At 33.7% G+C, this 15,806-nt stretch overlaps 1 protein-coding gene across 1 annotated transcript; it reads left to right on the top strand.

The window, feature by feature from the left end:
• The first annotated feature begins 453 nt into the window (after nt 1–453).
• LOC107829090 (protein DOWNY MILDEW RESISTANCE 6) lies at nt 454–6,441 on the top strand. Its single transcript, XM_016656526.2, has 4 exons — nt 454–1,058; nt 1,179–1,426; nt 5,271–5,595; nt 6,155–6,441. The coding sequence occupies exons 1-4, from the start codon at nt 861–863 to the stop codon at nt 6,395–6,397; spliced, it is 1,014 nt and encodes a 337-aa protein (XP_016512012.1). The 5' UTR covers nt 454–860; the 3' UTR covers nt 6,398–6,441.
• The last annotated feature ends 9,365 nt before the right edge of the window (nt 6,442–15,806 follow it).

Here is a 15,806-nt window from a genome sequence, read left to right as displayed (position 1 = left end):
TAAAAAGATGTAAAGAAATGTTGTAACAAAAATAATTAACGCCTCATTTCCAAGATAAGATAGAGTGTGTATATATATATATATATATATATATATATATATATATATATATATATATATAACTATGACTTTATTACATTTTATCTTTTCATTCGTTTTTCAGATTCTTACATTTTAAATGAGAAAGAGAGTTTTTATTTCAATTTATATGGAGTATAATACATAATTAAGAAATTTAGGAAGATGTATTTTGAAAATTTAGCCAATGAGGTCTTTGTTTGTCTGATGACCTTTTGGGGAAAAAAGTTCTCAATCCCAAAAGGTCAAGAGTTATAACTGGAATTTACATTAATTATAAAGTAGATTATAGTGATCGTGGTTGATCACCTACTAAATTATAAAAAAATTGATACACAAATCTTTTTTATAAGGTAAAGATTTATAAAAAAAAATTGATACTTAACAAAAGTAGACAATTTTGATTTAATCTTTAGCATTTAAAGAAGGAAAATCTGATTTCCCACAGTAGTAAAAAGTACGGTCAATAAGAGCTGCCTGCGCAATTAATCTATCGCCGGAGAAGGAGCAGTTCTTAATCCCAACTTTCTTGTGTCTTGGTTCTTAAATAATTTAATTTAGTAAGTTCATAAAGTCGTTACTAAAGAAGTTGGAAAAAAAGAATATCAGAAATGGAGAGTATTAAATACGCGTGACCTGTGGCACATGGCAATAGCTTAGCCGCTCGGAGCTTGCATATATAGCGCGAACTTTGGCACAAGGTGAATGATAAGTGTGAGCAATTTTCCTCATTCGTAACGGCTCATATCACAACTATTCCTTTTCTATATGCTCGAGATTCAATGGAAGCAAAAGTTCTGTCCAGCGGAATCCGTCACTCCACTATCCCTCAAAGTTATATCCGCCCTCAATCCGATAGGCCACGCCTTTTTGAAGTCGCTGATTGTGAAAACGTTCCAGTAATTGACATGGGCTGTGGTGATAGAAACCTTATTGTTCATCAAATTGGTGAAGCCTGTCGTCTTTATGGTTTTTTCCAGGTTTTTATCATCTCACCATTTGTCTAATCTGTTTTTTTCTTATATAAAAAATTCATTTATTGGGGTCCTTTTTGCTACATGTATGGTAATTAACGAGGAACTTTTAAACTTTATGATTAGGTAATTAATCATGGTGTACCCAAGAATTTAGTAGAGGAAATGCTAGAGATAGGTCGGGAATTTTTTAGGCTTCCAGTTGAAGAGAAGTTGAAGTTGTACTCAGATGACCCATCAAAGACAATGAGATTATCTACTAGTTTTAATGTGAAAAAGGAGACGGTTCACAATTGGAGAGATTATCTCAGACTTCATTGTTATCCTCTGGAAAAATACGCTCCTGAATGGCCTTCCAATCCTGCCTCTTTCAGGTAACAAATTAACTCTTCACCAACTTCTGATTGTGTTAATCTATATTAGTTTCATTATGTTAATGAATACATTGCTGTCTGAGTCATTAGTTTAATCCTTACCATGTCAACCTTTTTTATTTTGGTATAGATATGCATGGAAGTGAACGTGTAACGAGGTGTTGTCACGTATCTGAGTTGTTTACACGTGCTAAATTAAAAACTAAATATTTTAAAGAGGACATTCTTTCAGGGCAGGTGTCAGATATTTGTAGTTGTACAGAAAAGTCAATATACCTTAAAGCAATATATTTCTTTAGTTTCAATTTATGTGAACTTATGTCTTTTTTAGTCCGTGCTAAAAAGAATGATCTCTTTTCATATTTGGAAATAATTTATCTTTATGCAATAATTTATAATCACACAAAATAAATGTGCCTCATTTTAAACCATACATTCAAAAGTCTTTTATCTTTTATTAAATTCTGTGCTCGTTCACATAAATTGAAATTGAGGGAGTAATAAATTAGTTTGATTGTGGTACTTAGTACGGAATCATTCTGAATCTTTCTTTTTTTTGTTGCTCTCACAAAATTCATGTAATCTCCCTAACCTTCTAGAGAATGCATGTTCCATGTGAACACTAACCATTTTCAATTTCTTTATCTTTATCTTTCTTTTTTATTCTTTGATATTTTAATGATTATTTAAGAAGTATACCAAATTGGAGGAATCTGACCAAGAGGATTACAGTTAGTAAGCACATGTATTTTCATCTAATACTTTCAAAGTTCGAATCGTATACTGTTGATTTCTTAAAAATTGAAGCATGTAAGAAAATAAAATCCTGACCACTTCATTTGGAGAAAGGAAAAAATAAAAATCAATGAGTAGAATTTTGAATGGACAAAAAGAGGGGAATAGACGATAGAGATAACAGAAATAAGCATGTGAGGCCACATTTGACTATTTCAAAGATTTAAATGTCGTGATTTCAGCAGTCATGTGCTGCCAAATAATAATAGTAAGTGCCACTTTTTCTATCGCGACTTTCATCTTGATTACGTCATGTCTAACAAATATGGTGACACATTTTAGTTGCTGTATTAACCTAGTAATTGACACGTAACCGATGAGTGCGTCACCATTGTGATGACGTCAGAGTTAGATAGGGAAGATAGAGATTAAATTCAATGGAGTAACGTAAGCCAAAGAATAATGGGGGTTTTTTGGTTTAATCATGGAGCATTTGATTATATTTTTTAGCAGAGAATGAATGTTATAGATTATAGAATTCGAAGCAGACGTAGCACATCTATTTGTTTATTTATTTTCTTGAATGGGCGGGTTGGGTTGAATTTAGGCGAGTTGGGTTGAGATACTTTTTGTTTTGGGTGAATTTTATGGATTATATTTGGGCTGCTTAATGGGTTAAAATGAGCTATAAAAATATAATGGGTTAATTTGGCCCAAATTAAACCATGAGCTAAAATATTTATAACTCAACCTATTAATTTTTGGACGGATTAGACTGATTGGACAGATTAGATGGATTTGGACTCAAATTGTCACAGTAAAGTCACCATCAAAATCGATCCTATCTTATTTTCCACTAATTAAGAGCGGTATTTGTCAGTGCTAATTGCGGCTGGTTTCACGCGCTAATTTAAAGTTTATAGTGTTGTAGGTGCATTTTTGCTGAGCTTCCAGATTTGCCGGTTGCCGACTTTGTCCTTTTAAAAGTTTCTTTAGGTAGAGGTGGACTTTTGAATAGATATAGAATAATGTAGGGTGTGTTTGCTACGAAAAAAAAATGTTTTTCTCGAAAATATTATTTTTGAATATGAGTGATTTTATTACTTTTTATTATTTATTTCCCTTGTTTGGTTGTTTAGGGAAAAAATTTTCTCGAAAAATATTTTTTAGTGTTTAATTAGAGAGTATAAAAATATTTTTAGGAAAATAGTTTTTTATGCTACTCTCCTTAATCTCACCTTTCCCAAAATCCCCATGTTTTCTGTACTACTCCCCCTTCCGCCCCCAAATCTATTTTCTTTAAGAATGTAATTATTCTTTTTAAAATTTACTCAAACTCAAAGGAATTAATGAGCTGCTTTACTTTTTCACACAAGAACAATGTTAAAATTTGAATTTGATAACTAAAAAGAAAATACTTTATTTTGTTGAAAAAGAAAGTATCTTTTCTACAAGCATGAAAGAAAATTGCTCATTTTGTTGAATAAAGAAAGTACTTTTTCTACGAAAATACCCAGTTTAATAAAAAGAGAAAATATCTTTTCTACCTCGTGAAAAAGAGGTACTAATTTTTTAGATTTTTTTTTCTATTTCAAGAAAAGAAAACACTTAGTTTGTTAAATGAAAGAAAAAAATACACTTTTTCTATATCATAAAATAAAGTACTCATTTTGTTGAAATACAACAACATACTTAGTATTATTTCACACTGTGGGGTCTGGAGAGGATAGTGTGTACGCAGACCTTACCCCTACCTTGTGAGGATAGAGAGATTGTTTTCAATAGATACTCATTTTGTTGAAATAAATAAAAATATTTTTTCTAACTATTTTTATACACCATACCAAACAACCCCTAAGTTTTTCAGTCCGTTTTGATTGGCTTATTTTAAGTGCTTTTAAGCCTATTTTGTAATGTTTGGATAAAATAAAAAATGTACTTTTAAGCACTTGTTTTAAGCTAAAATAACAAAAACAAGCCAAAAGCCAAAAATTAAAAATTCTAACTTATGGCTTAAAAGCTACTTAAATTAAGAAGGGAAACTGAGCCCCTTTTGCTTAGCACAACTTTTTCTAGATCTATTTCTATTATGCATTGGAATGGGGAAAAAGAAGGGAAAATGGGAAGGGAGAATATGTGAACATTTATTGTGTAAGATACTATAGCTAATACTACTATGTATGTTAGTAATATGTTTCTGTAATTTGAAGACATTTCCACTTTGCTTTGATAAGTCTAATATGACGGTACTTTTATAATAGGAGGATTTAAATTGTATAGGCTAACAATGTAAAGAATAGTAAGACTATCAATGTATTTTAATGGGTTATAGTTTTCCTAGTACTAGGAGTTAAATGTTACACACTAACGGTATAAAAAATTATTTAAGTGGATGTATAATCTTTTGGAGTAGGTCAAACTATGATGAATGCGTAAGTATTCTCTAGACAATCACTTATGAAATTTAAGTTCTTTGCCAGATTTCAGTACATGTTTTTGAAAAAAGAAGAAAAGAAAGCCCACCATGGTGGGAGTTGGGGTTTAGGCATACACCCCGACTCGTATATTATCAAAAAGAACTAGTACACGGAGGAAGACATACACCATAGCCTTTAGAACATGGTGAGGAATGACATAGATCATCCTTGTGAACAACATATGCCAAGAACTCTGCCTAAGTTGGGAGATTGCCTCCATAACAATTTGACAATTAAGCTCTAGACTGCAGGATACTATGCCTATAGTTAGCAGCACTATACAATGTACAAAATTATCTAAATTGACATCATTAATAACAAAATGGTTCTTCTTTGGCTTAAATCTGAAATTTGGGATGCCATCTTGATCCAGCTTCAGTAAGGATTGCACTATGTCCGATAGAGAACTTGTATCATCCATTATAATCTGACCTCTTATTGATTCTCCCAAATTAGCTAGTTGATCAGCTACTGTGTTTCCCTCTCTGAAACTATGGACAAAAATGATACTACTTAACTAGTTGATCAGTACATGGTTATTGTAGAGGATTTCAGTGTATGTTCTTGGTACATTATTTCTTTTACTGGAAGAAGAATTAATTAATCGTAATTGTCATTGTTCCGGTTGGCAGGGAAATCGTGAGCAGATATTGCACAGAAGTTAGGCAGCTCGGATTCAGATTGCAGGAAGCCATAGCAGAGAGCCTAGGCTTAGAGAAAGAGTGTATAAAGGATGTATTGGGTGAACAAGGCCAACACATGGCTATCAACTTCTACCCTCCTTGTCCCCAACCAGAACTCACTTATGGGCTTCCAGCACATACTGATCCAAATGCCCTTACAATTCTTCTTCAAGACTTAGAAGTAGCTGGTCTTCAAGTTCTTAAAGATGGCGAATGGTTGGCCGTCAAGCCTCAACCAGATGCCTTTGTCATTAATCTTGGTGATCAACTGCAGGTAAATCAGAATCCCTTTAATTAGTACGCGTGTTTAGTTACTTATACACAATTTAACCAGTGTCTATAAGTTCCAGCCATAAATTAGAGTCCGTATGGATTAGCTGATAAGTTTGAAGTACTGAAAATCATTTTTAAATGCTGAAATTAATATTTTAAATAAGCATTTACGTGTTTGGATAGACATGCTGAAACTAATAATAAGCGGTTGATGATTAACTGTTTTTTATTAAAATGACTAAAATACCTTTAAAACTTTATAAAAGATTATAAATTTAAAAAAAAAATTGTAAAAAAAGGATGAACAACGAACATGGAATGAAGAGAAAGTTAGGAAGTTTATTTATTTTGTGAATTAAAAAATATTATTAAGAATAAATTAGTAAAGTTTTGGTCAAACTAAAAGTGCTTATACGCTGAAAATTATAGTTGATTTTAGCTTATAAGAACTTGACTTAGAAGCAATTTGGGTGCTTACCAAACGCGTAGATAAACCAGAAGGTTAGCTTGACCAACTTATAAGCTAGTATTAATACATTTTGGTCATGTTCATTCTGCAGGCAGTGAGTAATGGAAGATACAAAAGCGTATGGCATCGAGCTATTGTAAATTCAGACAAAGCCAGGTTGTCAGTGGCTTCGTTCCTTTGTCCGTGCGATAGCGCGAAAATCAGTGCTCCAAAGCTCCTCACTGAAGATGGATCTCCAGTCATTTATCAGGACTTTACGTATGCTGAGTATTACAAGAAGTTCTGGAGCAGGAATTTGGACCAGGAACATTGTTTGGAACTTTTCAAGAACTAAAAAGTTAAGGCTATAGTATTTAAAAACCCACCATCTTCATCTTGGACAATCTCTTTGCAAAATTTACTATTTTTCATGTTTTTTACCCTTTTTATTTTAGTTTTGAGCGATAGTTATGCGGGTGGGAGTTAAATTAGAAAAACGAGGAAGAAAGAAACAGTTATATGTTCATTGGCTAGCTGATCAAATTACACAATAACAAGAGTTCAGCGTCTTGTTTTGCAACTTGCTGTCAAGTAGTATTAGCAATAATTAGCTCGGAAAGTTGGACTACAGATCTTGTTGGAATTAAGAGGAATAGCGATTCAGTCCAGTTTTAATAGGAATAAGATTAGTACTTATTGTTTAACTACTCTATTTCCATCTCTGGTTTTTACTTCCTTCTGTGGAAGTTCGTGTGTATCCTATGAATGCGATCTACTTTTGATCTTTGTAATATGAGGTAGCCGCACAAAAGAATAATCATTCAAGTTTGTTGATTATTCTGAAGTCATCACACAGTGTGTCAACATAGCATACTCTCAACTTTGCTGCTGATTGATTAAAGGTCAATTGAAACGACCTTTTTAGTTACTGATCAAATAATAAAACTAGAACGAAAAGCTTATGCTAAAATAAGCTTGTTATGTGTACTCAGAGTTAAAAGAAACATATCTTGTTTTCCTCTACTCTTTTTCTCTTGTTTGGGGTCAATGAATAGAACGTCAGATCAATGAAACAGAGTGCCATGACTACCCTAAAATGGACCTATATAAACACTGGGATTGAAGTTAGATTATCCTCCAGAGCAACCAAATTTACCTGAAAAAGGTAAAACTATCAAAATATCCCTCTCGAGTCTAGACCAATAAATCTCAAATTAGAAAAGAAAAGTTGTTAACACTAAATTTAGCATGGGTATGGCATCATATGTGTACTCAGAGTTAAAAGATCAGTTTATAACTATTTCTTGTAAATCATGATGATAAAGATCCGCTGAACATGCCAACGGTTAATCCTACATTATTTAGGACATGTAGAAATACTATAGAAATTTAAGGAAACAGCATTAGGATACTATAGTTATTCACTAAGAACAAAGGTTTTCATAGCCCATTTGCTTCATAGTTTGGCCTACTTAAAAAATTTCACAAGCAAAGTGTCTACAATAGTTTCCTCTTATTCTTTACAGAGAGGGGAGTCACCATCATCGAGCACAACACGGAATCTTTGTTAGACCTTGGTCGGCACCCAATCATGCAAAAACTGCTGCGGAAGCCAAATGTATATAGTGTGAATAAGTCACAATTACTATACCAAAAAATTATGACAGCCACCAAATAATAAATAAGACAATAAAGCAACAATAAAGGGAACACCAGAATTTACGAGGTTCGGCTAATTTTGCCTACTCCTCGGACACAACCAATATTTTATTCCACTCCTAAAATACAAGTGAAATAATACTAAAGAGAGAAGATACAAATGCCTTAAACAGATGAGAAGGCAAATGAGAGGTGTGTATAAATCCTAAACATTAAGCCTTCTTTTATAGGGGGAAAATCCCTCCAACACTTCTTTTCCCACCGATGTGGGACAAACATTTCTGCCAAACTTAACAAATCTCCACCTTGGCAAAATTCCACATCTTCAATTTTCTCTCAATAACAAATTTTGATTGTGTCTTCATCTTCAATCTTCAGTTTTTAACAATGTTGATCAAATCCAAACAATGTTGAAACTTGACCGCAGTCACCACCTTTGTCAGGATATCAGCAGGATTCTCCGTAGTATGAATTTTCTTCACCATGACTCCACCTTCTTCTATGATTTCTCGTACGAAATGATACCGGACATCAATGTGCTTCGTCCTTGCATGATAAACTTGGTTCTTCGCTAATTGAATAGCATTTTGACTATCACAAAAAATTGTGATACCTTTTTGTTCAACACCAAGCTCCTTTAGCAATCCTTGAAGCCAAACCACCTCCTTTACAGCCTCTGTAATAGCTATATACTCTGCCTCTGTTGTAGACAACGCAATTATTGACTGCAAAGTAAACTTCCAACTAACTGGTGCCTTTGCAAAAGTAAACACATAACCAGTAGTTGATCTTCGTTTGTCCAGATCACCCGTAAAATCTGAATCACAATATCCAACTACAGACTGATTGTCTTCCTGCTCAAAAAACTAACCCAACATCTACAGTATTATGAATATACCGTAGAATCCACTTCACAGCTTGTCAATGCTCCTTTCCTGGATTATGCATATATCTGCTAATAACTCCAACAGCTTGTGAAATGTCAGGTCTCGTACAGACAATTGCATACATCAAGCTACCAACAACATTTGCGTATAGTACCTTTGACATAAACTCTCGTTCAGCTTCATCCTTTGGCGACATAGTAGTACTTAGTTTAAAATGGGAAGCAAGTGGAGTACTAACTGGCTTAGTCTTGTCATCTATGCCAAAACGTTGAAGTACTCTCTTCAAATATTCCTTTTGAGATAAACAGAGTTTCTTTGAACATCTATCTTTAATTATCTCCATGCCAAGAATTTTCTTTGCCTCACCCAAATCCTTCATCTCGAACTCCTTCTTAAGTTGAATCTTCAACTTATTAATTTCTTCCGAATTCTTGGAAGTTATCAACATATCATCAACATATAGGAGAAGATATACAAAGGAACCATCTTTAAGCTTGCGCAAATACACACAATGATCGTATTTGCTTCTCTTGTACTCTTGCCGCAACATAAACTCGTCAAATCGCTTGTACCATTGTCTAGAAGATTGTTTCAATCCGTACAACGATTTTTCAAGTTTGCATACCATATTTTCTTTTCCAACAACTTTGAATCCTTCTGGCTGAGTCATGTAGATTTCCTCCTCCAAGTTTCCATGTAAAAATGCAATTTTTACATCCATCTGAACTAGTTCCAAATCCAATTGTTCTACCAAAGCCAACATAATTCTAATGGAAGAATATTTTACAACTGGAGAAAACACTTCATTGTAATCAATTCCCTCCTTTTGAGCATATCCTTTGGTCACCAATCTTGCTTTGTAGCGAACATCTACTTGGTTAGGAAATCTTTCCTTCTTTGCAAATACCCATTTGCACCCAATTGCTTTCTTTCCCTTCGGGAGATTGGTCAATCTCCATGTATGATTCTGATGAAGGGACTATATTTCATCATTCATGGCAATCCTCCACTTATCTTCTTCTGAACTTTGGAAAATGTCTTTATAAGTGGTTGGAACATCATCAGCTACAATTGAGGTTGCACAAGCAACCGTCTCTATGAGACGAACATGTTTCGTTATTGTTCTTTTTGGCCTGCTGGTTGCTATTGATTCAAGTTGTTGTTGAGGTTCCTGAGTTGGAATCTCCTCTACTGGCTCTCCTTCCAGAGGGTAATCTTCATTTGTTTCCTCCTCTGCTTCTTGTGTAGGAAAAATAAATTTTCCCTCAAACTCCATCTGCTTAGAAGCACCTTTATTTTGTTTGGTATCTTCTGTTACCTTATTTACCATAGCAGATTCATCAAAGGTAACATCCCTGCTGAATATTACTTTCTTTGTCATAGGACACCATAAGCGATATCCTTTGACTCCAGAAGTAATTCCCATAAAAATAGCCTTCTTTGCCCTTGAATCTAATTTTGACTCCGTCACATGATAATATGCAGTTGAGCCAAACACGTGCAAAGAGTTATAATCTACAGCAGGTTTTCCATACCATTTTTCAAATGGTGTCTTGCCATCAATAGCAGCAGATGGTAGACGATTAATGAGGTGTCATGCATATGTAATTGCCTCAGCCCAAAATTCTTTGCCCAAGCCAGCATTGGACAACATACACCGTACCTTCTCCAGTAAGGTTCGGTTCATACGTTCTGCCACTTCATTCTGTTGTGGTGTATGTCTAACAGTGAAGTGTCGGACGATGCCATCATTTTCACAGACCTTATTGAAATGATCATTTTTGTATTCACCTCCATTGTCTGTGCGAATACACTTGATCCTCCTGCCTGTTTGATTCTCCACCATCGTCTTCCATTTGAGAAAAATTCCCAGCACTTCATCTTTGCTTTTCATTGTATACACCCACACTCTTTGGGAAAAATCATCAACAAAGGTTACAAAATAGTGCTTCCCACCCAATGAATGTGTTTTGGAAGGACCCCAAACATCAGAGTGTACATAATCCAAAATGCCTTTAGTATTATGGATCACTGTACCAAATTTAACCCTTGTCTGTTTCCTTTTGACACAATGCTCACAAAACTCCAAGTTGCAAGCCTTTACTCCTTTTAACAATCCTTGATCTGATAGAGTTTTCAAGAATTTTCCTCCAGCATGTCCCAAGCGCATGTGCCATAGCTTGGTTGCTTCTGCCTCTTTGTCGTCACTGGATGTCACTGTCGCTATCCCAATAACTGTACTGCCATTGTCACACCTCCTTTTTCCGCCCCCGCGAGGGTGAAAGAGTTTTTTCCAATTAAAGGATAATCGAAACGGGATTTGTTTATTTATTTTAGAGTCGCCACTTGAGAGATTTTAGGGTGTCCCAAGTCACCATTTTTAATCCCGAATCGAGGAAAAGAATGACTCCATATTACAGTCTGCGCACCAGAAATCCGTATAAGGAATTCTGTTAACCCCGGGAGAAGGTGTTAGGCATTCCCGAATTCCGTGGTTCTAGCACGGTCGCTCAACTATTATATTTGGCTTGATTATCTGATTTAATACATGTTGAACCTATGTGCAAAATTTAACTTTTAACCGCTTTTATCATTATTCTTATTATTATTTTATACAAGAATTGCAACGTCGTGAAAATGCATTTCGAACCACGTCACAACCAGTGTACACGTGATTTGTTGACGCATTTTGACTCCGTCAAGATCGGGATTTGGGTTACATAAATGCACACCCATATTTAAGAAAATAACCTTATTAAATATGCGCCAAAAGACTACGCGTTATTATACTTTTAGGTAGGACCGTGAAATTTACTAAACGGCCCATCCCGGGATAATAGTATTTTTTTTATTAAATAAATAAATAAATAAATGAGATTGGAGAATCCTGCAAATTTTTTATATTGTTTACATCTATTTATTTTTAGCGAAATCCTTCCTTATTTTATGAATACCCTTTAATGACTACATTTTATTATTGCTAAGTTTTTCTATAAATATAAAATCAATCTCTACATACTTAAAATAACATATTAGATACTAGTTTAAAACAAATATTAATGGAAAGTAATATTACTAAAATTATAAGTATAAATACAACATAGAATTGTCAAATAATTTTTTTTTTAAAAAACAAAACTAATTATCCCATAGTCGGATTGAAAATCATATTGTTAGATGACTTGAGCTATTGAAATTAATTATTTACAAATACTGAAAATTAGAAATAATTTTGATTACTAAACCGTATTTCTAAAAATTAAATAATATAACCTTAATTATCCTTGTTTTAATTCAAATTATGTCCTAATACTTGATTCGCAAAATTAATTCCTGTTTTAACTGAATTTAGCTACATGATTTCGATTAACTTAACGTTGGCGATACTAAAACCCTTATGAATAAGGAACTTAATTAATTTTGCCAAACTGATTTAATAAAGCCATTTTTTACATTATTTTCTTCTATTTTTATTATTTGACAGTTTAATCATTAATGAACATGCTTAAATATATACTACCTAATAATCAGGTTAAAGCAAAACATTATTTAATACATCGCTACAATATGCATAATTATGCAAACGACGGCGATTTACAGAATAATAATACATGAAGTGACCTAAATACAATTAAAAAAATAAAACTAAATTAGAAATTTAACATTCCATTCTTCATTTCAGCTTACAAAATGCCAAAATTACAGTTGTGTACCTGATATTGCCAATATAAGAAGAAGAAAGTCAGCCACGTAGTACGTAACACAGCAACAACAATAATAACCAGCAATCCAGTCAACAGAAATCCCAGTGACAGATTTGAAAATCAAAATAAAATCCAGAAACACTGTCAACAAACAACGGACATAAACCAAGGGAATTTTCAGATTTGAAAGGCTAATTAATGTTTAACCCTTAATTTCTAAACCCGTATATCAGAATATTTATCAGGTGTGTACTACTCTCTCTTCTAATTTCCAGCTCTTTTTATTTGTAATTTTTTTTCTTTTCTTTTCTTTCTTGAAAGTTTTAATATTTTTCGGATTTTTCTTTCTCTCTTAAATATTCAGCTTTTTTTTTCTCTCTCTATATCTCTGTCCGTGTCTTCTAAAATCTGATCAAGCCTCCTATATATATCACATTCCCAAACCCTTTAATTAATTAATAAAACACCCATTTTCTCTTACCAAACCCAATATCTTCCCACTCATCCCCATTTTAATCCCACTAAATTAAACAAATATATCAACCCCACCCCATTACATTTTGTCCCCCATGCTTATTATAAAAAATTATAAAATGTATAATTCCTAAACTACCCCTCCGACCTTATTGCAATTACTATTTTACTCCGGACGTACTACAATTTACCAAACTACTCTCATCAGCTATAACCAATCAATTAATCAAACTCAACCAAAATATAGCCAATATGACCAATTTCTACATAAATTCAAACAACAAATCACATGAACATGATTTCTTCAACATTTCAACAACAAATCACATGAACACAAATTGAACAACAAAGAACAACTAAAATTTGATTGAATAATATTTTTAGCAACAAACAAACCTATTTTCAGATTCAACAACAACAACAACAAACAAGTATATTCAGATTTCTAAATTCAATAATATTGAACTTAAAATCAACTCTAACAACATTACAACCAACAATTCCTATATTAAACTTAAACAAGATTATGAGACAAATTCAAGAAATAATCATAAATGATAAACAAGAAATCAAACTATAGAAATTTCGGATTCAAGATCAACCAAACAAAGTATGAACATGAATGAAAATATTCAATAACAATAACAAACAAACTTTGTTCAAACTTCGAATTAAACTTAAACAAAACAAATAAACATATTCAAATCACTAATCTTCAAATAATCAACTAATCTTTCTTAAATTAAATCCAACAAAACTTATAACAAAGATGCATGATCCAAAAATTAAAACCAAAACATAACTTCGCATTAAATTACTAAATTAAAAACGAACTTCAAACAAGATGAACACGAACTAAATCTATATTAACAACAAACAATGGATTTGAACGATTTAAACTAATACCTTTCTATATTAAAACTAAATCCTCTTAAAATTAATAAAACAAGCTGAAAAATAATTAAATTGAATCTTCAACTTAAATCTAACAACAATATAATTAAACTAACAATTTTTATCTAAAATAAATAAGAAAACTAAAGCAAACTTATACTAATTCCAAATCTGAAAATATCAAACAAATTATGGACGAAATAAAACTTAGAACAACTAACCGTAAATGACCAACGATGAACATCGAATGAACTTTAAACGAATCCAACGAAACTTTGACATAAACGGACTTGAAGGTGACGACACAACGAAACAGTAGCAACCCGAAGGCGATGACATGAAGAAGCAGCACGGCGTGAAACAACGAGCAGCGGCAATGTGAAGCAGCAGCGGCAGCAAGGCGCGAACAACAGCGGCAGCAAGGCGCGAACAACAGCGGCAGCAAGGCGCGGACAACAGCTCGGAGGCGGAAACAGGAGCAGCAGGTCGGAGAAGAGAACAGAGCAGCAACGCAATGGGTTGACGACGAAACACGAAGAAGAAGTAGCAGCTATGGGAGCTGGAAAACGCAGCATGAAGTGAGGAAGAAGAAGCAACGACATTCAACATAAACTTGAAAAAGAAGAAACCCTCGCGATCTTGAAGAAGAAGAAGGGTGTATGTGTGTGTGTATGTGAAGGAGAAGAGGCGGGGGAAGGGCAGCCATGGATGGGATGTTTGGATGCTTGAAGAAGAAGAAGAAAAGAGAGAAAGAGAAATGAGGGGGGCGGATGAGAGAGAGGGGTTTTTAGGGTTTTCTTCCTTTTTTTTGTTTTGTTTTGCTTTTTTTTTTTTTTTTTTTGAAATGCAAGATAGGGGGTGTTGGGTTATGGATTGGGTCGACCCGGTTTGAAATGGACCGGGTCGTGGGGAAGATTGGACAATTGTTTGGGCTTGGGGTTGAAATTTGAAGAAATGGCCCAATCCGATTTTTCTTTGTATTTTTGCTCTTTTTCTTCTTTTATTTTTCTAGAACTAAATTATAAAAATACTTAAATTATTATTAAGAACTAAATTAAGTTATAAAAGCGTAAATTAATTCTCAATAACAATTAATGCATAATTAAGTAGCAATTAAGCATAAAATTGTATATTTGGACATTAAATGCTAAAAATGCAAAAGATGCCTATTTTTGTAATTTTTTAATTTTCGTAAAACAAACTTAATTACTAACAATTGTAGGACGAAATCCTAAATGCAAACGCGACATTATTGTTTTTGTATTTTTTTATTAATTTAACAAATAAACATGCACAGATAAAAATAATAATTATACAAAAAAAAATACCACAAAAATACAAAAATTGTATACAAAGGAAAATTGTTTTATTTTGAATTTTTTGGGAGTGATTCTCATATAGGGCAAAAATCACGTGCTCACAGCTGCCCCTCTTTGTCCGAAAACACGAAGGGTTTTCGTGCAAAGATAAAGTGAGCGAATACGAGCGATTTTTGCCCGTTCGAGTACTCTGTGTGAAGCATTTTTGAAAGATTTTGACCGAACCTTTGCTTCAGAGGTTTCCTACATATCCTGGGCTGAACAGGAATCAGGTCAATGTAGCTCGGGGAGTTTTGGTAGGTGGGACTACTATGGGACTGCAATGTTACTGCTGTTGCATGCTACTTTTACTGTTTGCTGACCTCCTTATTACACCATGCTTAAAAAAAATAAGAAGCTAGACTAAGCTAGAAATTACAGAATCTTATCTATCTTCCCCTTGCTCTGGTTGCCTTGCTTTTTTTTTTTTTTGTCGGCTTGTGTTTCCTCTGGTGCCTTTCTACCAAGATTTCTGGCCCTTCGCTTTTCTGAATACTAGTTTTCATCATTTTGTTCGGTCCGCTGGGGACAGGGCTTTCTTCATTAAGCTTTTTGGCGGTTCCTCTGGGGATACGATTCTCTTCATCAAATTTGTTATGCTGGGCATGATTTAATGTTCACACGCCATTTTTCAAGACGCGTCTTTTCTTTCTTTTGACTCATGCGCTTGAATTTGCGCTGAGACTTCTTGTTGCCACCTTCTACCTTCCGGTGCTGGGATTTTATTGTTTCCTGCTGGGGATTCTTGTTGTAACCTTCTGCCTTCCGGTGGGGTTACTGACTTCAAA

The sequence above is a fragment of the Nicotiana tabacum genome, chromosome 6, assembly GCF_000715075.1.
Source record: "Nicotiana tabacum cultivar K326 chromosome 6, ASM71507v2, whole genome shotgun sequence".
NCBI lineage: Eukaryota > Viridiplantae > Streptophyta > Magnoliopsida > Solanales > Solanaceae > Nicotiana > Nicotiana tabacum.
This window is presented reverse-complemented; position numbering and strand designations above follow the sequence as displayed.

What these genes read in the sequence shown, in the direction of transcription:
- LOC107829090 (XM_016656526.2), top strand. Translation starts at nt 861, where the DNA reads ATGGAAGCAAAAGTTCTGTCCAGCGGAATCCGTCACTCCACTATCCCT. An exon ending in GTCTTTATGGTTTTTTCCAG is followed by an intron (nt 1,059 to 1,178) that starts GTTTTTATCATC and finishes CTTTATGATTAG; the next exon opens with GTAATTAATCATGGTGTACC. An exon ending in TCCAATCCTGCCTCTTTCAG is followed by an intron (nt 1,427 to 5,270) that starts GTAACAAATTAA and finishes TCCGGTTGGCAG; the next exon opens with GGAAATCGTGAGCAGATATT.